At 40.9% G+C, this 23,151-nt stretch overlaps 1 protein-coding gene across 1 annotated transcript in view; it reads left to right on the top strand.

The window, feature by feature from the left end:
• Positions 1-23,151, top strand: part of ADAMTS20 (ADAM metallopeptidase with thrombospondin type 1 motif 20) — a 185,312-nt gene that overhangs the window by 82,904 nt on the left and 79,257 nt on the right. The window contains exons 15-20 of the mRNA XM_065400040.1: positions 1,193-1,310; positions 8,314-8,409; positions 12,008-12,174; positions 12,282-12,411; positions 20,488-20,614; positions 21,562-21,772. Of these exons, the coding sequence (XP_065256112.1) occupies positions 1,193-1,310; positions 8,314-8,409; positions 12,008-12,174; positions 12,282-12,411; positions 20,488-20,614; positions 21,562-21,772 (849 nt within the window). The remainder of the gene's footprint in view (positions 1-1,192; positions 1,311-8,313; positions 8,410-12,007; positions 12,175-12,281; positions 12,412-20,487; positions 20,615-21,561; positions 21,773-23,151) is intronic.

Genomic DNA, 23,151 nt, shown 5'->3' with positions numbered 1-23,151 from the left:
AGTACGTACACCTTATACTATATAGTATATGCTATAGTATACTACATATTATTATATACATACTATACACTACACACACAGTCAGTCTCTCTCTCTCTCTCTCTCTCTCTCTCTCTCAAAAAAATATAAAAATATACGTCAAAGCAAATCCTCTTGGAAACCACTAAAGCAAAGTTGTTTGAACTGCTTTTAACAAAGTTCTGATCCTAGTCAGCTTAGTGACCTAGAGGTAGAGCTCATAAAGTTGAAGACCCAGATTTGAATCCTAAGAGCCTAATTCTTCTCTCATTTAAACAGGTGTAAATTAGGGATAACTCTATTGAAGTCAGTGAATAGCAGAGAAAAGTGCTATTGCCTCTATGGAGAGGAGGTTTTACATCATATTTCTCAAAATCAGGAGGCAATTTAGCTCTGAAAGGGATCATTTCAGTTTTCTTAGAGGGATGAAAATTATGGTAATACCACAGGCCCTTTTATAGGGAGAGCGATGCTAAAACAACCCAGAACTTTGAGAGAGATTTTGCTTTCCATCCCATCCTTACTGATTGCAGTGGGTTGCATAATGTGAAAGTGAAGATAAAATTTGACCCTTCATTAGGGTAAACCACAGGGAGGAATGACAGAGAGCAGCTGTACTTATGTGGAGGAGGGAAAGGGAATGGTCTGAGTAAAGAATTAAAAATTAAAATAGTGATCTTGAGTTTATTTTTCTTAGTATCTTAGCTAAAGGTCATATAAATAGTCAATAAATCATTCTTTATTTTATAACTATAGAGTTTAAAAGAATTGATGTTCATGTGCACATAACACTAAAGGAACTGATTCATTTTAACATTACAGAGGTTTTTGAACAAATTGTCTTTAAAATTTATAGTGAACATTCAATATTGTAGATAGAAAAGCTTTATAAAATGTTAATGCATCAAGAAATGCAGAAATATTAAATAGATTTGCATTGTACTTTCTTAGAATAACAGAACTATTATACTTTGTCCTTGCATCACAGCACCTAAGATCATATAAAAGACTGTTCATAATTTGCCAACTAAGATGGAGATAGTCCATTGATATATATATAGTGAATAAAATCTTTTTGGGGAAAAAGCTTAAAATGTGCCATTTTCACTGTTTTCTACTGAGCTGAATGACTTATTACAATATATGCAACACAGATTTATTGTATTTCTTGTAGCAAGCTGGCTGTGATCATGTGTTGAATTCCAAGGCAAGGAGAGATAAGTGTGGAATCTGTGGTGGTGATAATTCTTCATGTAAGACTCTTGCAGGTACTTTCAACAGTGCTCATTATGGTATGTTTTTCTCTTATTTTACATTTAAGTTGTGTTTAAAGTACGATTTCAGTGTACGTTCTTTAGGGCCTCTGCCAACAGAAAATATCCATGACTTTGAGTCACAAAAGCTCTTTCAAGGATACAGAGACAAACACTGTGGTGTGCTGACCTATTCAGGAAAAAGCCAGTTGCTGAGTAAAGTCAAAGCAAAAAAGAGGGGGAAATGGCGTGGTGAGGAGTTGCAGAGCTAGCTCTGGAAAAGAGCGCTTCCTGCCTCCTGCACTTTGTGATCAGTCTGTGCTGAAATTACACAGCCCATGGGGCTCCAGCATCTCCTGCTGGCCCCATGAGGAGAGAGAGGGATGAATCCCAGGTCTGAGCTCCTGGCTGATTTTCTTTCTTTTATTAAAATGACAAATATAGACCCATAAAATGCGATGCACTCTCTTATCCCAGATTACCAGAAGATGTATGTCCTCCTTCTGATCAATGGCAATTAGTGGGAAAACCTATCACATAGAGAATCTATTACCTCAGTTTCTTCATTAATACTATCTGTAGTTCTTACATCAATGTGTAGGAGGGTTTGAGAGACCAGTGTGTATATATAAATAGAAACTCTTGTCAAGAATAGCATACAGAACCATAGCTTCGTAGTAAGAGCATGGGACAGGGGGTCAGGAGACCATGGACATCAGTTGTCCAATGGCCCCTTTAGGCTGCTCCACTAGTTTAAAGGGGCAGCAAACTGGGTGGAGATGACCCTTGGCAAAAAGGCGAGATGCCTGGCCAATGTAGAGCTGCCAGAAAGGTTCTGTTCTGACACCTTTCCCATTCTTCAGGGGACAAGGGGAAGGGTATGTCCAAAATGCTGCTGGACTTTGGCTATTTTTTGCCTGGCAGATGGTCTGTGCTCATCCCAGGGGATGAGGCAAAAACACCAGGAGGCATAAAGGTGGCACACAGACACTGTCTCCCCTCTCTCCCTTCTCCCACACGTATATACACACAATCCCTTCTTGTTTCTGTGCTGATGGATGATCGAAAGCACAGTAAGTGCCTGTTATTATTAAATCAGAAACAATATGAATTTGTAAATGTACATTTAAAATTGTAATAACAGTGAAAGGATGTAAGAGTTTGATAAAACTGTAAAGGAACTGTGGGCTTTTTTTATCACCATTAATGATCATGTACTGTAGGGTTAGTACATGAATTGAATTAAGAATGTGTCTGATACCAATCTATTCATATTCTGATGAAAATGGCATTAATGCCACTGTCAGCAAGGCTGTGTTAGTATATCTGTTACCACCTTACATATTTTTGAGTCAGTTTGCTCTTTATTAAAAGCAAACATGCTCAAGCATGGAACTTTCCATTTAAAAATAGGGTTTCTTTTTTAATAAAATTTCAAAATTTAATTATGTTAATCTAGTCATTTTTATTTTAAGTCTGGTCTTGAAAATTAGTAAATTATGTAAAATAATGAAGTTAGTAGCTTCAGGCACCTTTTTCTTTCTATGGTGGAAGTGAAAAAAAGTTTTTTTTGGCTGTTTTTTCATTTTCAACTGACAGGTTACAGGACTTTGTATTTTGAGAAAATAACGCAATTAAGACCTAATCATTTCAGTTAGGAAAACAAATCTGTGCATATGCCAGTTATTTCACTGCCATGGCAGTTATTTCACTGCCATCCATAGGTGTGGTGCAGTGTCCTGTGCACAGGGTGTGTGCACTTTGAACAACCATTTAGACTGCTATAGATTGTTTTCCCTGTATTTACTCCACCCCCCTTCCATGAGCCTGTGTAAAAGGGCTTACTATAAATGAGAATAAGACCCATTATGCATTGTACCTCCCACTAGGCTTCTCTCAGCAACACAACATGGTATGATGTAGTCTTAGGGCCAAATTCTGCTACCCTTACTTATTTGACTAATCCTCTGACTTTGCTTGGCTTGCAGAGGGTGTTGGTCGAGGCAGAATTTGACATGGCAAGATTATAAAGCTTGTTTTGGGGAAAGAAAAATTGTGTTATTTTCTTCTATTTTACAATTAATCATAAAATTTAAATTGTGCTTTAATTATTAAGCCCCTAAATCATCATACACCCTATGTGAGTACACTAGGTTTTCCAGAAGTCTATATGTGTGGTGGCAAGTAGTGAGGCAACTACCTGCTGCCTGCATGATCAGAGGGAATAGTTCAGAGCTGTCACTAGCTCTGCCCACTGTTAGTATGACATGGTTTGGCTCTGTAACAAAGTGGGGGTGGAGTCACTCAAAACGGGCAGGGTTATAGATTCATAGATTCTAGGACTGGAAGGGACCTCGAGAGGTCATCAAGTCCAGTCCCCTGCCCGCATGGCAGGATCAAATACTGTCTAGACCATCCCTGATAGACATTTATCTAACCTACTCTTAAATATCTCCAGAGATGGAGATTCCACAACCTCCCTAGGCAATTTATTCCAGTGTTTAACCACCCTGACAGTTAGGAACTTTTTCCTAATGTCCAACCTAGACCTCCCTTGCTGCAGTTTAAGCCCATTGCTTCTTGTCCTATCCTTAGAGGCTAAGGTGAACAAGTTTTCTCCCTCCTCCTTATGACACCCTTTTAGATATCTGAAAACTGCTATCATGTCCCCTCTCAGTCTTCTCTTTTCCAAACTAAACAAACCCAATTCTTTCAGCCTTCCTTCATAGGTCATGTTCTCAAGACCTTTAATCATTCTTGTTGCTCTTCTCTGGACCCTTTCCCATTTCTCCACATCTTTCTTGAAATGCGGTGTCCAGAACTGGACACAATACTCCAGCTGAGGCCTAACCAGAGCAGAGTAGAGCGGAAGAATGACTTCTCGTGTCTTGCTCACAACACACCTGTTAATACATTCCAGAATCATGTTTGCTTTTTTTGCAACAGCATCACACTGTTGACTCATATTTCGCTTGTGGTCCACTATAACCCCTAGATCCCTTTCTGCTGTACTCCTTCCTAGACAGTCTCTTCCCATTCTGTATGTGTGAAACTGATTTTTCTTCCTAAGTGGAGCACTTTGCATTTGTCTTTGTTAAACTTCATCCTGTTTAACTCAGACCATTTCTCCAATTTGTCCAGATCATTTTGAATTATGACCCTGTCCTCCAAAGCAGTTGCAATCCCTCCCAGTTTGGTATCATCCTCAAACTTAATAAGCGTACTTTCTATGCCAATATCTAAGTCGTTAATGAAGATATTGAACAGAGCCGGTCCCAAAACAGACCCCTGCGGAACCCCACTCGTTATGCCTTTCCAGCAGGATTGGGAACCATTAATAACAACTCTCTGAGTACGGTTATCCAGCCAGTTATGCACCCACCTTATAGTAGCCCCATCTAAATTGTATTTGCCTAGTTTATCGATAAGAATATCATGCAAGACCGTATCAAATGCCTTACTAAAGTCTAGGTATACCACATCCACAGCTTCTCCCTTATCCACAAGACTCGTTATCCTATCGAAGAAAGCTATCAGATTGGTTTGACATGATTTGTTCTTTACAAATCCATGCTGGCTGTTCCCTATCACCTTAACACCTTCCAAGTGTTTGCAGATGATTTCCTTAATTACTTGCTCCATTATCTTCCCTGGCACAGAAGTTAAACTAACTGGTCTGTAGTTTCCTGGGTTGTTTTTATTTCCCTTTTTATAGATGGGCACTATATTTGCCCTTTTCCAGTCTTCTGGAATCTCTCCCGTCTCCCATGATTTTCCAAAGATAATAGCTAGAGGCTCAGATACCTCCTCTATTAGCTCCTTGAGTATTCTAGGATGCATTTCATCAGGCCCTGGTGACTTGCAGGCATCTAACTTTTCTAAGTGATTTTTAACTTGTTCTTTTTTTATTTTATCTGCTAAACCTACCCCCTTCCCATTAGCATTCACTATGTTAGGCATTCCTTCAGACTTCTTGGTGAAGACCGAAACAAAGAAGTCATTAAGCATCTCTGCCATTTCCAAGTTTCCTGTTACTGTTTCTCCCTCTTCACTAAGCAGTGGGCCTACCCTGTCTTTGGTCTTCCTCTTGCTTCTAATGTATTGATAAAAAGTCTTCTTGTTTCCCTTTATTCCCGTAGCTAGTTTGAGCTCATTTTGTGCCTTTGCCTTTCTAATCTTGCCCCTGCATTCCTGTGTTGTTTGCCTATATTCATCCTTTGTAATCTGTCCTAGTTTCCATTTTTTATGAGACTCCTTTTTATTTTTTAGATCATGCAAGATCTCGTGGTTAAGCCAAGGTGGTCTTTTGCCACATTTTCTATCTTTCCTAACCAGCGGAATAGCTTGCTTTTGGGCCCTTAATAGTGTCCCTTTGAAAAACTGCCAACTCTCCTCAGTTGTTTTTCCCCTCAGTCTTGATTCCCATGGGACCTTACCTATCAGCTCTCTGAGCTTACCAAAATCTGCCTTCCTGAAATCCATTGTCTCTATTTTGCTGTTCTCCCTTCTATCCTTCCTTAGAATTGCAAACTCTATGATTTCATGATCACTTTCACCCAAGCTGCCTTCTACTTTCAAATTCTCAACGAGTTCCTCCCTATTTGTTAAAATCAAGTCTAGAACAGCTTCCCCCCTAGTAGCTTTTTCAACCTTCTGAAATAAAAAGTTGTCTGCAATGCAGTCCAAGAATTTGTTGGATAGTCTGTGCCCCGCTGTGTTATTTTCCCAACATATATCCGGATAGTTGAAGTCCCCCATCACCACCAAATCTTGGGCTTTGGATGATTTTGTTAGGTGTTTAAAAAAAGCCTCATCCACCTCTTCCACCTGGTTAGGTGGCCTGTAGTAGACTCCTAGCATGACATCACCCTTGTTTTTTAACAAATTGTTTTTGCAAATTAAGGCATGTCTACAGCCCCTAAACCAGATAGTAGCACATATGCCACAGATATTGTAGCCTGCACTGCCCACACTGCTCTAACAGTTTGACAGCCATATTCAAGCAGGAATGCAACAGCCCTCACAGAATGTGATGTTCAGTTGACCCTTAGCATCTTCCCAGAAACAGAGAGATGACCCCCAGGATAGCACTAGCACATCTCCAGTCACACTGATGAGATAAGATGCTCTCTCAAGGCTGTATTATACAAGCAAATTGATTTTATCAGGGAGTTTGGTATGTGTAGGCCTCACCAGCTTGTGCTGCAATACTCTGCCCCTTTGATATTCCCTGGGAGTAGTGCAGTAGTAGACACTCTCACTCCTTATGCACCAAGGGACCAATTTGAGATTTGGTTTATGCCACTGCAGGAGCAGCCTGTGTGATCACTCACTGGAGCAGTGCTCTGCGTGCCATGTAATGTTAAGTTATAATTTTGCCCTACATATTTAAATGTTAATAAAATAGTCATTAGCAATTCATTGCAACTAAATGCTAACGTACTGGCATCCTGGTTTGAGGAGACAGGTACCTTTAATTACTCATACTTGGTATTTTTAACTGTCTTTCTATTATATTGCACTTATAACTGAAGTATCTGAGTACTTGACAAAGAATTGTCCCTTCCCCAACAAAAGTCAGTGATGTAATTTTCCAGTTACTTGTCTCATATCAGCATGCTACATGGCAATGTTTCTGTTATTTTTAAATTTCTTTCCTCCCAATTTTGTTTTCTCTCCTCTCTCCTCCAACTACCTCTTTCTCTTTCCTCTCCCCCTTTTTACCTTCTCTTGGGTGTGAATGATAGGGGGCTTTTTGGGTGTTTTTTCTTTACTACATATTGGAAAGATATATTGTGTAACTGACTAAAGATGTGCAAATTGTAACAGTTTGCAATTACAGTGCTGCCCCCAAGTGGTAGACATAATAAATCTGTGCTAACACTAAGCTGTTTGGGTTATACACGTTGATTATTATGTGATTAATACAATACTGTACAATTAGTGGATAATGAAACTGAGGGGGAGAGTCTTGTAGTTATATTTTTAGCTTATTACCCATGGATGAGGGCTAGCCAGTTTAAGCTTAGTGCTAATAATAATCCTGAGGTAATGTTAGTGGATAGAGAAGCAATTGGAGGAGTTACCAAGAATTATATTAATTCTTCTGACTGATTGTGCTACTGTTTGTTAAGCAGGTTCACAATATAGGGTTCTTAGATTCAGTGGTGCTCCTGGATGTTCAGGTAGCAGCTGTGAATAAGCATTTTTAACTGTACATGTGAGAAGAGTGTGGCTGTTTCTCTCAAATGTGGATCTGGCTATTTATTATTTTGTTACCTCAAAACTATGCTGCTACAATACCTATTACTGTATTTGGGACTAGCTGGAGTAATTGTAGAATGTGGTGACTCGTTTATGAATTGCTTCTTGAAGGGAGCACATCAGACCCATACTCTAATGAGTAGCCCAACTCACATCTGGAAGATTGCAGATCTAACATGACTAATTTATCTAATGTTTATAACTTACCTACCTTCCTGGCCTTCACACTGTACTGTCTGAGCACCTAGCAGTCATTAATGGATTTTCACCTCACAGCACTCCTTTAAAATAGGGAAGTATTATCTGTTTTACAGACGGAGGGCTGGGGCACAGGATAGATTAAGTGACTTGTCCAAGCTCTCACAGAAAGTTTGAAGCCAGGTCCTCCTGAGTCCCACTATAGTGTCCTAATCAGTAGACATGTATATGGAAAGGATTTTATTAATAGAGTCCACTAACATTATTGGTTATAGTACATGTCATTCAGTTTTCATAAAACCAGAAAAAATAATTTTCTTTTTTGATATGAAATCAATAAGTATTATAATAGTTCAGTTTGACTAGACTTTATATAGCTTAATTTCTGTGTTTTAAAAGAAGCTACCAGATTTTCCTTCCTGCAGAAAAATGAGTGGATTTAACAGCGGGCTGTCCCTCACTGGTTGTCAGAGTATGGGAAGAAAGCTGATTAAACAAATGTTCAGAAAATTAATTTTTACAAGTATATGGATGTTTGTGGTGTTTAGAAAGAACTAATTTATGTACAATTATATTCCAGGTTATAATATCATAGTAAAAATTCCCATGGGAGCAACAAACATTGACATTCGTCAGCACAGCTATTCAGGAAAACCAGAAGATGACAACTACCTTGGTAAAGGTTTCCAGTAAACAACAGCTGATAGATGGTTTGTGTGTACTTTCCCAAAGGTCTACTGCAGACATAAAATATAAGAAGTCTGACAAAGTCCTTAGAGCAATTGTGTAATTATAATTTATCATCACCTGGTTTGCCTGGTTCCCTCTGCAGAAGTTACACAAGTGTAATTTCATCTGGGGAAAAAAAAACAGGAACTTTAATGGGTTTTGGGGATTCAGAGATTCTCTGGCTGGAAGGGACCATTGTGATAATCTAGTCTGATCTGAATAACACAGGCCAAAGAACTTCCCCATAATAATTCCTAGATCATATCTTTTAGGAAAACAGTTTTGATTTAAAAATTGTTGGTGAAGGAGAATCCACCATGACCATCGGTAAATTGTTCCTGTGGTTAAATACTCATTCTTCATGTAGGTACTTATACACTGTAATCAAGTCACCCATTAACATTTTCTTTGTTAAGCTAAATAGTTTGAGCTCCGTGAGTCTATCACTGTAAGACAAGCTTTCTAATCCTTTGGTCATTCTTGTGGCTCTTCTCTGAACCCTCTCCAATTTATCAACTTTCTTCTTGAATTGTGGACCCCAGAACTAGATACAGTATCCCAGCACTAGTTGTACCAGTACCAAATAGAGGTAAAATAACCTCTCTACTCCTGCTTGAGATTCTCCTGTTTATGTATCCCAGGATTGCATTAGCTCTTTTGACTACAGCTTCGCACTGGGAGCTCACGTTCAGCTAATTATCCACTATGACCTCCAAATCTTCTTTCAGAGTCACTGCTTTTCCGGAGAAAGTCGTTCATCCTAGAAGTATAGCCTACATACCTTACTCCTAGGTGTATGCATTTGCAGTTAGACATATTAAAATGCATATTGTTTGCTTGCATCCAGTTTACCAAGTGATCCAATTTGCTGTGAATCAGTGACCTGTCCTCTTCATTATTTAACATTCCCCCAATTTATGTGTCATCTGCAGACTTTATCAGTGATTATTTTATGTTTTCGTCCAGGTCATTGGTAAAAATGTTAAATAGTGTAGGGCCAAGAACAGATCCCTGTGGGACCCACTGGAACAAATCTGCTCAATGACGATTCCCTGTTTATACTTACATTTTGAGACCTACCAGTTAGACAGTTTTTAATTAATGTGTGCCATGTTAATTTTATATTCTGTTTTTTTAATCAAAATGTTGTTTGGTACCAAATCAAATGTCGTACAGAAGTCTAAGTATATTACCTTTATTAACATTGTTACCTTTATCAGCCAAACTTGTAATCTCATTTAATAAAAAAGATATCAGGTTAGTTTGACAGGATCTCTTTTCCATAAACTCATGTTGATTTGCATCAATTACATTACCCTCCTATAATTCTTTATTAAATGAGTCCCATTTCAGCTGCTCAATTATCTTGCCCAGGATTGACATTAAACTGACAGTCTTTAATTAGCCTGGTCCTCCTGTTTACCCTAGTTTAAATTTGGCAAAACATTAGCTTTCTTCCAGTCTTTTTGAACTTCTCCAGTGCTCCGAGACTTATTGAGAATCAACATTAATGGTCCAGTGAATTCCTCAGCCAGCTCTTTTAAAAGTCTTGGATACAAGTTAACTGGACCTGCTGATTTTAAAATGTCTAACTTTAGTAGCTTCTGTTTGACATCCTCCAGAGATACCATTTGAATGGAAAGAGTGTTATTATCATCATATAATGACACTACATCATCTGTTTTTACCACAAATACAGAACAGCAATATTTAATAAACACTTCCCCCTTTTATGCATTATTATTATTGATTATTCTACCATTTCCATCTACTAGTGGACAATATCATTGTCAGGATGCTTTTGGTTCCTAATATATTTAAAGAACTGCTTATTGTCCTTAACTCTGCTGGCCACAGAGTTCTCCTTGTGTCCCTTTGCTCCCTTATCAGTTTTCCACAATTCCTAATTCCTGATTTATGTTTAATTACTATTAACTTCCTCTTTCTTCCATTGGTAATATATATATATATATATATATATATATATATATATTGAATTTTTTGTAGCTGCCTGCACTTCCCCTCTAAACCACATCAATTTTTTATCCAGTACAACCTACTATCTCAATTGTGAGACTGTGACTTTTTGGGCATCTAGTAAAGTGTTCTTAAATTATTTCCAATTATCATTCAAATTTTTCTTATTAATTTTTTTCTCACAACTGCTTTGGCTCATCATTGTTTTCAGCTTTGTGAAATTGGCCTTATTATTATTATGCTGGCACATTATAAATGTGATCAAGTAATGATCACTTGTACCTATGTTACCATTAATTTTTAGTTCTGTGATCTTTATCTGTTGGGACAAGGTTGAATAGAGAATCCCCTGCATTGGCTGCAGCGCTTTTTTAGTTAGGAAAATTGTCACCTATGACAATTAGAAATTTCAGGGATGTTTTTGTACTGGCAGCATGAGACCTCCAGAATATGTCACTCAAATTGAAGTCCCCTGTGATCACACAGTTATTTTCCCTACACATTATAGGTAGGTGCATAAGGAGGCAGTGATCCTGTTCCCTAGTGTGATTTGGTAGTCTGTTTCTTATTCTTAATGTGTGTTTATGTGTTTATTTGTCAGAAAGAGGCAGCAAGAATGGATGGTGTGTTTACAAAGTTTTTATCAGTATGAATTTGTGGTGGTCATGTTGTTTATAAGTGAACTAAGAATTAGAGCAAGTACTGGGATTTTTTAAATGCATATTTATTGAAAACATGCCATTTATTTATAAGATGAGATCTCTGTTATATCTGAAGTATATAGTTTATTTATTTTGATGTAAAGTGGAAGAACGAGATTTGGACAGAGTAGAATTGTTGCTGAAAACATTTATTTTCAGTTGTGTTATGACATTTTGCAGTTAAATGTTTCATTAATTTTAGAGAGACAAGGTAGCTGAGGTAATATCTTTTATTGGACCAACTGCTGTTGGTGAAAGAGACAAGCTTTCGAGCTTACACAGAGCTCTTTGTCAGAATGTTAAACATGCACAGAGAACACGCTCAGATGGTTACCTATACATACATTATACATATATTCTATCCATGGATGAAAAATACTAGGAGAAAAGAGGCTTTTAGAAAACTATGCTTATCTTACAATATTAAAATTGATCATGTAATGCCAGAATGCACATTTCAGTCTTGCCAATGAAGGCCTAGGAGTTACCCAATTTTAACCATATTACTAAATAGAACTATAGCCCTGTAGAATACAAGACTGTAGAACAATTCAGAATACAAACTGTTCCCAGGTATACTGGCAGGACCAAAACATTTTAAAAATATTTCTGGTATTACTACCCTGTAGTAATGAGGTCCCCCAACACAGTAAATTTTAATGATGTAGATAGTACCTACGGCACCTGAATAGAAGTATGTTACTAATGGTATCACATCTTACTGATGTTTTCAAAACTGTTTGTCATAAATAAAAAAAATGCCAATTATCATAATGAATAACTAAATGCAAACAAAATATCAAATTTGTATTGTTTATTATACCTTTTAATTGGGATAGATGTTTATTCCCAAATTTTTACTTTTAGCATTATCTGATACTCATGGGAATTTTATCCTGAACGGAAATTTTGTTGTAAGCATGTCTAAAAAAGAAATTGGTATACAAGGAGCCATTTTTGAGTACAATGGTTCAAACAACACTGTAGAGCGAATTAACAGCACCCATCGACTAGAAGAAGAGCTAATTTTGCAGGTGAATTTTCAATGTTTTAATAAGTTTGTAAAGTTAATAAGTGTTTATAGTTTTATAGTCATGGGTCAATTTCATTGAAATAAAGTATTATTTTTATATCTTTAAAGGTATTATGTGTAGGGAATTTATACAATCCTGATGTGCGTTATTCATTCAGTATTCCTATAGCAGAGAGAAGTGATCTGTTTCTCTGGGATCCATATGGTCCCTGGCAAGAGTGCAGCAAAATGTGCCAAGGTATTGTGAATTCTTTTTGAAATCAGAATTCTGTTTATGATGTTATTTCATATTATTACATGTAAATTCAGAAGTATTTAACATCATGTCACATCATGCATCTCAACCTGTGTATGCCCAAACGTGGTACGCAATTTGGGATAAAGTCCTGAAAATGAGGTACACCAATAAATGCAGGAAACTTCAAATGGTGAGGGATTCATTTCCTTGGTGTAAATAGAGTTCTGTATCTTCTATTCTGGATTCTCTATTTCTAATGTAAATAATTTTCAACTGTAAAAGTGTGAAATTTGCATGAAATTATAGGTAATTTAAATTTAGAGATTAAAATGAGTGATCTTGAAATTAAGGTACACTTAAGATATGTGTCATCCAGAAAAGTGTGACAACGTGGATTGGGTTTATCAAAGGATTAATTAGTTCTATTTAGTTTAAAATTTTATATAGAGAGAAAAGTATTATTATTTTATTTTATTTTTATTTATTTGTACATTTTCACAATAATTCTAGCAGTAATAATTGAATTTCTATATTTACGGAAGCAGTTTGACTCAAAAAAATGGTTACATTATATAATCTCATAAAAGACTAGCCACTTGCCTACAAGAATCTGATTGATACGGCTAGTGCTCTTGCTTGACATGAACTAAGACAGAGCGCCAACAAAAGGAGCCATCTGTATGTTTTCTAAACCTTAGCTGAATCTCCTAAAGAGTCAGAGAAAGCTCAGTAAAATTTTTCAGTTAAAGAAACCTATCATAGTGGATTAAGCTTCATATCCAAGCTTGTTATGAATAACCAGGAAGCTCAGACAATAGACATTGCAGAGGATAACAAAAAGCTATGTCTCATCTGCATATGGATGGCATTTGAGTCCTTGATGTCTCACTGCTGTGTGTAATGTTGCATCGAACTAAAGAGAGAATTGATCCCTTTGGGTATGTCTACACTACAAAGAAAAACCCGTGTCAATGAGTCTCAGAGGCCAGGTCAGGCTGCGGCTCAGGCTGTGGAGCTAAAAATAGCAGTGTAGATGTTCTTGCTTAGGCTGGATCCCAGGCTCTGTGACTGCGGGTATGTCTACACTACGCAATTATGTCGATTTTATAGAAGTTGATTTTTAGAAATCTATTTTATACAGTTGATTGTGTATGTCCCCACTAAGCGCATTAAGTCGGCGGAGTGCGTCCTCACTACCATGGCTAGCATCGACTCACAGAGTGGTGCACTATGGGAAGCTATCCCACAGTTCCTGCAGTCTCCGCTGCCCATTGGAATTATGGGTTAAGCTCCCAATGCCTGATGGGGCAAAAACATTGTCGCAGGTGGTTTGGGGTACATGTCGTCACTCTCCCCTCCCTTCCTCCCTCCCTCTGTGAAAGCAACTGCAGACAATTATTTTGCACCTTTTTGCCTGGGTTACCCATGCAGACACTATAGCACGGCAAGCGTGGAGCCCGCTCAGCTCACCGCTGCTGTTGTGAGCATTGTAAACACCTCACGCATTATCCTGGAGTATGTGCAGAACCTGGCTAGGAGACGCCAGCACATGGACGATTGTGAAGAGGACATGGACACAGACATTCCTGATAGCATGGGATGTGGCAATTGGGACATCCTGGCAGCAGTGGGGCAGGTTGATACAGCGGAACGCTGATTCTGGGCCCGGCAAACAAGTACAGACTGGTGGGACCTCATAGTGTTGCAGGTCTGGGATGATTCCCAGTGCCTGCGAAACTTTCGCATGTGTAAGGCCACGTTCCCGGAACTCTGTGAGTTGCTTTCCCCCACCCTGAAGCACAGGAATACCAAGATGAGAGCTGCCCTGACAGCTGAGAAGCAAGTGGCGATAGCACTGTGGAAGCTTGCAACACCTGACTGCTACCGGTCAGTCGGGAATCAATTTGGAGTGGGCAAATCTACTGTGGGGACTGCTGTGATCCAAGTAGTCAATGCAATCACTGACATTCTGTTATCAAGGGTAGTGACTCTGGGAAATGTGCAGGTCATAGTGGATGGCATTGCTGCAATGGGTTTCCCTAACAGTGGTGAGGCGATAGACGTAACGCATATCCCTATCTTGGCACCGGACCACCTTGCCAACTAGTACATAAACAGCAAGGGGTATTTCTCAATGGTGCTGCAAGCACTGGTGGATCACAAGGGACGTTTCACTGACATCAACGTGGGATGGCCGGGAAAGGTGCATGACACTCGCATCTTTAGGAACTCCGGGCTGTTTGAGCAGCTGCAAGAAGGGATTTACTTCCCAGACCAGAAAATTACTGTTGGGGATGTTGAAATACCAATAGTTATCCTTGGAGACCCAGCCTACCCCTTGCTCCCATGGCTTATGAAGCCATACACAGGCAGCCTGGACAGTAGTAAGGAGCAGTTCAACTATAGACTGAGCAAGTGCAGAATGGTGGTAGAATGTGCCTTTGGATGTTTAAAAGCTCGCTGGCGCTGTTTGCTGATTAGGTTAGACCTCAGCACAACCAATATTTCCATTGTTATTACTGCTTGCTGTGTGCTCCATAATATCTGAGAGAGTAAGGGGGAGACGTTTATGGCAGGGTGGGAGGTTGAAGCAAATCGCCTGGCTGACAATTTTGAACAGCCAGACACCAGGGCGATTAGAAGAGCACAGGTAGGTGCGCTGCGCATCAGAGAGGCTTTGAAAACCAGTTTCATGACTAGCCAGGCTACAGTGTGACAGTTGTGTGTGTTTCTCCTTGATGCAAACCCGCCCCCTTTGTTGATTTTTAACTCCCTGTAAGCCAACCACCCTCCCCGCTTTGATCACAGCTGGCAAAGGAAATAAAGTCACTATTGTTTTGAAACCATGCATTCTTTCTTTATTAATTTAAAAAAAGTGAGATAACTGATAAGGTATCCCGGGTGGGGTAGGGTGGGGTGGGGGAGGAGGGAAGGACAAGGCCACATTGCTTATTGTAGCCACACTACAAATCAAAACTGTTTGAATGACAGCCTTCTGTTGCTTGGGCCATCCTGTGGAGTGAAGTGGCTGGGTACCCGGAGCCTCCCCCCCCCCCCCCTGCGTTCTTGGGCGTTTGGGTGAGGAGGATATGGAACTTGGGGAGGAGGGCAGGCGGTTGTACAGTGGATGCAGCGGCGGTCTGTGCTCTTGTTGGCTTTCCTGCAGCTCCACCAGATGCCTGAGCATGTCCGTTTGCTCCCCCATTAGCCTCAGCATTGCATCCTGCCTCTTCTCATCGCGGTCACTTAATGCTTTCCTGGACTCTGCCACTGAATGCCTCCATGCATTCAGCTGTGCCCTATCAGTGCAGGAGGACTGCATGAGTTCGGAAAACATGTCATCACGAGTGCGTTTTTTTCGCCTTCTGATCTGCGATAACCTCAGGGACGGAGATGATAGGGGGAGCATAGAAACATTTGCACCTGCGGGGGGATAAAAAGGGAGAGTAAAATTTAAGATGATACATTTGTGAGAACAAAAGGGAGACTCTTTCACAGTGAATCAAGCAATTCACAGCAGACAGCACATGTGCTTTAGGTACAAGGTCGCATTTGCCTGTTATATTGAGCTCCTGCCAGTATGGTGACACATCACACACGGCTGGGCAACAGAATTCGTTTTCCAGGCAGCCATGGTAAGCCAAAGGGTACGCGGGTTTGGCTTCTAACGCCTTGATAACATGTGGGAATGTTTTCAAACTGCAGTGCCCTCCTTTCCCATAGCAAGCAATGCCGGTTGGGTTTGCCATTTAAAAGGAGGGGCTGTGGTTTTCGGGTGGATGTGCAGCACACACCTCCCCCTAGCCGTCCGCGCGGCTATTTGAGATGATCCCTTCACCTCTCCCCCTGCCGCGTGGCTATTCTCAGGGATGATCCCTTTTAGCCAAGTGCAAACAGTCCAGCATAAACAGGGTCCTTTTACTGTTCCCTTACAAAAATTCCCCTATTTCAACCAGGTGACCATGAATGATATCACTCCCTGAGGCCAACACAGAAAGATATAGACCGAATGTTGTTTGAATGCGACCAAAACCCAGGACCATTCGCTGCCATGCTTTGCTGCAGTGATTCCAGACTACTTGCTACTGGCTTGGCGTGGTAAAGTGTCCTACCGTGGAGGATGAAATAAGGCAGCCCTCCCCAGAAACCTTCTGCAAAGGCTTTCAGAGTACCTCTAGGAGAGCTTCATGGAGATGTCCCTGGAGGATTCCCGCTCCATCGCCAGACACGTTAACAGACTTTTCCAGTAGCTGTACTGGCCACAAATGCATCCCAAGTCTTCAGGGCAAATCAAACATTAAACACTATTGCTTTTAAATTCTGAACTGTAGTTACAAATGTGCACTCACCAGAGGGGCCTTCTCCGCCTTCAGGGTTGTGGATCCCGCCTTGGGAGGGTATTGGCTCCAGGGTGATGAAAAGGTCCTGGCTGCCGGGGAGAACGGATTCACCGCTTGCCTGCTGAGCATTCTCCTCCTCCTCCTCCTCCTCATCCACAAAATCCTCCTCCGTGTTGCGTGAGACTCCCCCCCCTTACAGGTGTCCATGGACAGTGGTGGGATAGTGGTAGGTTCCCCCCCTAGAATGCCATGCAGCTGATCATTGAAGCGGCATGTATGAGGCTCTGACCCAGAGCGACCGTTTACCTCATTTGACTTTTGGTAGGCTTGCCTGAGCTCCTTGACTTTCACACGTCACTGCTGTGTATCCCTGTTGTACCCTCTGTCCATCATGCCCTGTGCAATTTTGGCATATATATTAGCATTTCTTCTTTGTGATCGGAGTTCTGCCTGCACAGATTCTTCTCCCCATACAGCAATCAGATCCAGTGTCTCCCGTTCGCTCCATGCTGGAGCTCGTTTGTGATTCTGTGGGGACTGCATGGTCACCTGTGCTGCTGAGCTCGCCACGCTGACCAAACAGGAAATGAAATTCAAAAGTTCCCGGGGCTTTTCCTGTGTACCTGGCTAGTACATTGGAGTTGGAGTTGAAAAGTGCTGTCCAGAGCGGTCACAATGGAGCACTCTGAGAGAGCTTCTGGAGGCCATTAACGTTGATTTGCGTCCGCACTATCCCAAAATCGACCCAGCAAGGTTGATTTTAGCGCTACTCCCCTCGCCGGGGAGGAGTACAGAAATCGATTTTAAGAGCCCTTTAGGTCGACGGAACGGGATTGCTTGTGTAGATGCATTCATTATAAAATCGACCTAACACGGCTAATCCGACCTAACCCTGTAGTGTAGACCAGGGCTGCGTGTCAGAATCCAGGCTCTTCACCTAAGCAGGAATGTCTACATTGCTATTTTTAACCCCACAGTTAAGCACGAGTCTGAGTCAATTGACCGGGCTGTGAGACTCATCACTGTGGGTTTTAATTTGTGGTGTAGATGTATATCATGGCTAAGGCTATGAGTTAGTCATAAGTATTTTTAGTAAAAGTCATGGATAGGTCATGGGCAATAAACAAAAATTCATGGCCCATGACCTGTCCATGACTTGTAGTATAAATACCTCTGACTGAATCTTAGCTGGGGGGGCCACTGCTGGCCCCCCCCCCCCCGGGGCCAGCGGCACCAGCTGCCGGGCATGCCCCCACGCCCCATAGCTGCTCCCGCCGTGACTTCCTCCACCTCCATGACAGACACAGAGCCCTAATCGTGGCACTCTAAGAGGCAGTTTCTCATTGCTTCCCTTTGGGTGATTCCCTCCAGGAATTCCATTCTCCTAGACTCCTACTTCCTCTTTTAGGCGGGACAGCAGGTTCACATGATTGATCGTACTGAATGCTGTAGAGATTCAGGAGTATGAGATTAGATGTCTGCCTTCCATCTGTTGACATCAAGAGATAATCCATCAGTGCCATTAATGCTGTTTCTGTTTCATGTCCTGGCCTGTATCCAGATTATGCTAGGTCTAGAGTGGAAATTTTGATATGGCGTGGTAGTTAGTCAGTTCAGATATACCGCCAGGTGGATTTCTTCATTATCGGTAGAACTGTTGCATGTCTGAAAGAGGAAGGGACATTGGTCTTTTCAGTCAGGAGGGATATCGCTTGTGACTCTTTTTCACCAACCAGGAAGGGCCTGGATTAGACTCACAGGTTTTTGGTTGAGTCGCCTTCAGAATGTTCTGTAGTTGTGGAGGGAATGGGCTGAATTTAAGGAGCAAAAGTGCTGTTTACTGTCTGGTAAAGGGATATTAGCTACATGAAGCCTAAGAGACTTCCTGAATGTGTGTGATCTTTTCGTGAAGTGTTTGGTGCTAAGTTCTGCTTTGGACTGTAGGTCGGAGTCTCAAACTCAATTTACATTAGGGCCAGTGCCAGTCCTCAAATCCTCCCAGCGGGCCAATAATGTCACTGAAGATGGTGTTCAGAAAAAAAATGTTTGAATTGTATTTTTTATTTAGAATTTCTTAGAAATAATAAAACTGTCATACAACTTTATACAATTCTTCGCCTGCCAGGGAGTTTTTAGTGTTTGCCAGACACCTGGCAACGCTTCAGTTCTGTCAGTTTGTTGATGTTTTGCCTCAGTGACTGAGCAGTTGAAACCTTCAGGATTGCAGCAAGGTGTGCATTAGATAGTTGTGTTCGGTATTTTGACTTGTTTATATTCATTGTGGAAAAAAGTGATGCTGCCTCCATGGCTGACTCTGCCCGGCAACTAATGATGCTGTCTCCATGGCTGACTCTGTCCAGTGACTAATGATGGTATCTATGTCCCTCTCCCCCAGCCAATGGGAGCTGCGGGGGAGGGGCAGCGCCTGCAGCAGACATTGGGTAGTGTGTCTGCATGTGTCTCTCTTCCATAGGCCACAGTGGGAAGGCTCTCGGGCCACAGATGGCCCGTGGGCTGGGACTTTGAGACCCCGGCTGTAGGTGGTCAGAATTGATGGTGCTGTTTACCACTTTGAATACCTCATCTGGGTGAGATTTGACAGCTTCTGCAGAGATAGAAAGAAAAGTTCTCTTGGCCTTTTGGCAATTTGGGGGCCAGAGTGTTGATAGCTGTCATCATGCAATAATTATCATACCGCTCCAGATTGTCAACTCTTTGCCTGTAGGTGGAGTACTGTGTTTTTTTAACATGCTTTGGAATTTGATAGGGTTGATCAGCCAGGATTGTGGGTATTTCTAGTTGCCTGGAAGTGAGCATTGCTCTGGCCACTCCGTTAATCAGGTGATGCTGACACAGTAGCTGGATTGTGTTGTCCTCTACATCAACCTAAGAACTGATAGGGAATTTTTTTGACTAAGCATTTTTGTCAGAAAATGCAGATTTGTCAAAACCTAAGCTTCTTATGGAACTGTGGCTGTTTCAATGAAACTGTCTTTGGGAAGGCTTCTCAGATCCAGGCTGGAATTTTTGGTCAAAAGGAGAGAGTGAGCAACCCCAGATAGGTACCTGGGAACCAGCTTCAGGTCCCTGTTGTGCCTGATTTAGAGCAGGGTTTTGAAGCTGGGTCTCCCATATCTCAGGTGAGTTCCCTAACCTCTGGAGTATTGGCTATTCTGGGCTAAGGGGATGGATCTCTCTCTCTCTCTCTCTCTCTCTCTCTCTCTGTTTCTCTCTGAGGTTGTTCCCTTTTTATTGTGAAAAAATTCAGGTTCTGATGAGAAACAAAAATAAATTCTGAAACTTCAAATTTTCTCACAAAATGGAATTCTTGTTTGTTGGTCAACATCTTTTGAACACCAGCTTCAGGGTGTGACCAGATGTGTAGGCTGGACCAGAGATGACTTGTGAGACTCCTAGGGAGTAGGGTGACTAGACAGCAAGCGTGAAAAATCGGGACGGGGGTGGGAGCCAATATAAGAAAAAGACCCAAAAATTGGGACTGTCCCTATAAAATTGAAACATCTGGTCACCCTACTGGGGAGGCAAGTAGAGAGAGATGAGTTTTTTGTCTCATGTATGTTGGCTTTCCTATTCTGTGTAATTATTTTGAGAAACACAACTGAATATTTTATTACAGAAAATATGTAGCTTATTTTAAAATAAACAAAAATGGCAATAAATGATCAAAAACACTTTTTTCCTATCTCTTTAAACTTTTCCAAATGTTTTGTTCAAGGTCTTCGTAAAAGAAAAGTTACATGCATACGTAAGAGTGATCACTTGGTAGTGTCTGACCAAAGATGTGAAAATATACCTCCTCCACCAGCAGTCTCTGAAAAGTGCAATACAGAGTGTGAATTAAGGTAAAAAGATGTTTTTATGAAAAGACTCTTTTAAGACTTAACTATTTTGTAGCTGTAGATCTAAACAAAGTATTATACACAGGTGAGCTTCCAGCTTTTAAAAAAAAGAAAACGAGTTGATTGCATGGAGTCACACTCTGGATTTACACCTGTGAAACTAAGAGAAGAATTATTGTATTTATTTTGGTTCTTAGTTGAGGGGGGTGAATTTCACCTCCCCAGCATCTTTACTGAATTTCAGCAAGAATTATACTCTCACTAGGAACTCCTTTGGGGCCCAGTCTTCTATTGCTGGTGCACCAGGAATGCCCAGGTTGCAGTATTCAAAGGATGCAGGATTAGAATCACTCATTGAGATTTTCAAAATCACCCAAGGGATTTAGACACAAGTTCTGTTAATTTAAAAACTGTGTAGAAGTCTTTCAGGGTATGTTTATTCAGCATTTTGGAGCAAGCAGGAGTGAGCCTCCCAGTCTGGGTCAATAGACTTGTGCTAGCAGGGCTCGTGCTAGTGTTCTAAAAATAACTGTATAGAGAGCACTTTGACGTTGTGGCTTTGGCTGGAGTTCGAGCTCGGACGTCCATCCTTCTCCCTAGGCTTCAGTGCCTGAGCTCCAGCCCGAGCCGCAATGTGTAAAGCGCTGTCTGTGCAGCTATTTTTAGAGCACTTGTACAAGCCCTGCTAGCCGGAGTCTGTCAAACTGGGCTGGGAGACTCACTCCCACTCGCTCCAAAATGCTGTGTAGACAAACCCTCAGTTTATGTGTGTTTAAATCCCCATGACAGTTTTGAAAATTTTAATCCTTATGTTTACTTTCAATTTATTTAATCTATTGCCTAAAATCGATTTTATACTGCATTTCTCACTATAGTATCTAAGTGTTTAATGCATTTATATTGTATTTTTAAAAATATATTTAGTTTTATATAACAGTTTATACTTGTAGGTGGCATAATATTGGCAAAAGTGAGTGCACATCACGGTGTGGCCCAGGGTATCGGTCTTTAGACATCCACTGCATGAAGTACTCTGTTTCAAAAGGACTGAGTGTTCCAGTGGATGATAAATACTGCGCTGATCAGCAGAAACCACCAATCAGAGAACCCTGTCATGGTGACTGTCTGTTAACAAGCTGGCACTACACAGAATGGTCAGAGGTACACATTCAAACCCTTGTGATTGTATGATTGCAGTTCTTCTGATTAGTGCTCATACTAGATTTTGTTTTTTTTCTGGTAGTAATTTGCTCTGATTTTCTCCATTTAAATAACTGAAAGAAAAATTCCTTTGGAAAATCTGAGTTGTTATAGGGGAGTTGGTAGCAAACCCTATATTTAGGTTTCCTAACACTTTCTGTTATAAAAGATTATTGAAACTTTTTTTATACAAGCTCTAACACCTCAATTGTTTGATGCTGGCCTTTGAAATTCAGCAGAGAGAAGAGCGTTTTCTTTGTCCCAGTTACATTTCCATTCTGGTTTAGTTGAGTTATAAATGGTTTTAAAATAGCCATTTTGCTTCTCTTGCTTTCATTCTTCAGGAAAATTTTGGCAGGATGCCAAATCACTGAACACGACCACATCATCAAAGCACCAGCACAAACTACGTTGGGAACAACTGGGAGCTGCCAGAGCAGCTGTAGAGCTAGAGTCTTCATAATCCATACCCCCATGAACGTATTACATAGCCCCAGCATCAGATCCTCCTCTATGCAGGCATTACAAAGGGCAAGAGCTCCTCCAGCTCCCAATGCAGGTGGGAGTGGGATTGGGGAAAGAGTTGGGCTGATCTTCATCTGTAACCCCTCAGGACCCAGCACATGGCTTCAGAAACCCATCCTCCCCATCCCCTAGGGCAATTGCTGCTCACTTCCTCTGGAGAGAGAGCCGAGAGAGAGCCAGACCAGGCCAGCCTCCCCTGAGAACTCCCTAGACCTACCCTGGGCTAGGCTCCTCCAATAACTCCTTTAGTATGAATGATACCTTAACATTATGACAAGTATCAGAGGGTTAGCCGTGTTAGTCTGAATCTGTAAAAAGCAACAGAGGGTCCTGTGGCACCTTTAAGACTAACAGAAGTATTGGGAGCATAAGCTTTCGTGGGTAAGAACCTCACTTCTTCAGATGCAAGAAGTGAGGTTCTTACCCACAAAAGCTTATGCTCCCAATACTTCTGTTAGTCTTAAAGGTGCCACAGGACCCTCTGTTGCTTTTAACATTATGAGTAAATGAACTCTCATTTATATTCACATTTTTGTTGCTGGAGAAATGCTAATGGATCATTGGACTGGTATATCCTTGAATTGGGCATTGGTTAGAAAACAAGAAGGAAAAAAAAGACCTACCACATTACATCAGTGACTTATTTCATCCTCTGGGATAACAGCCTTCTCCTTCTGCCAGCTAATGTAATTAGTTTTGTAGCTCAAGTGCTAACAGTTTGTGATATAGCAATGCTGAATGTTCAGTATGCAAACCCTGCTGATGATGTAGAGTGGCAGGGGTGTTGTTATACTCATATATAAGAGAATTTTTTT

The sequence above is a fragment of the Emys orbicularis genome, chromosome 1 (assembly GCF_028017835.1).
Source record: "Emys orbicularis isolate rEmyOrb1 chromosome 1, rEmyOrb1.hap1, whole genome shotgun sequence".
Lineage (NCBI taxonomy): Eukaryota > Metazoa > Chordata > Testudines > Emydidae > Emys > Emys orbicularis.
The sequence above is the reverse complement of the archived record's forward strand: the minus strand, read 5'-3'. Positions and strand labels throughout refer to the sequence as shown.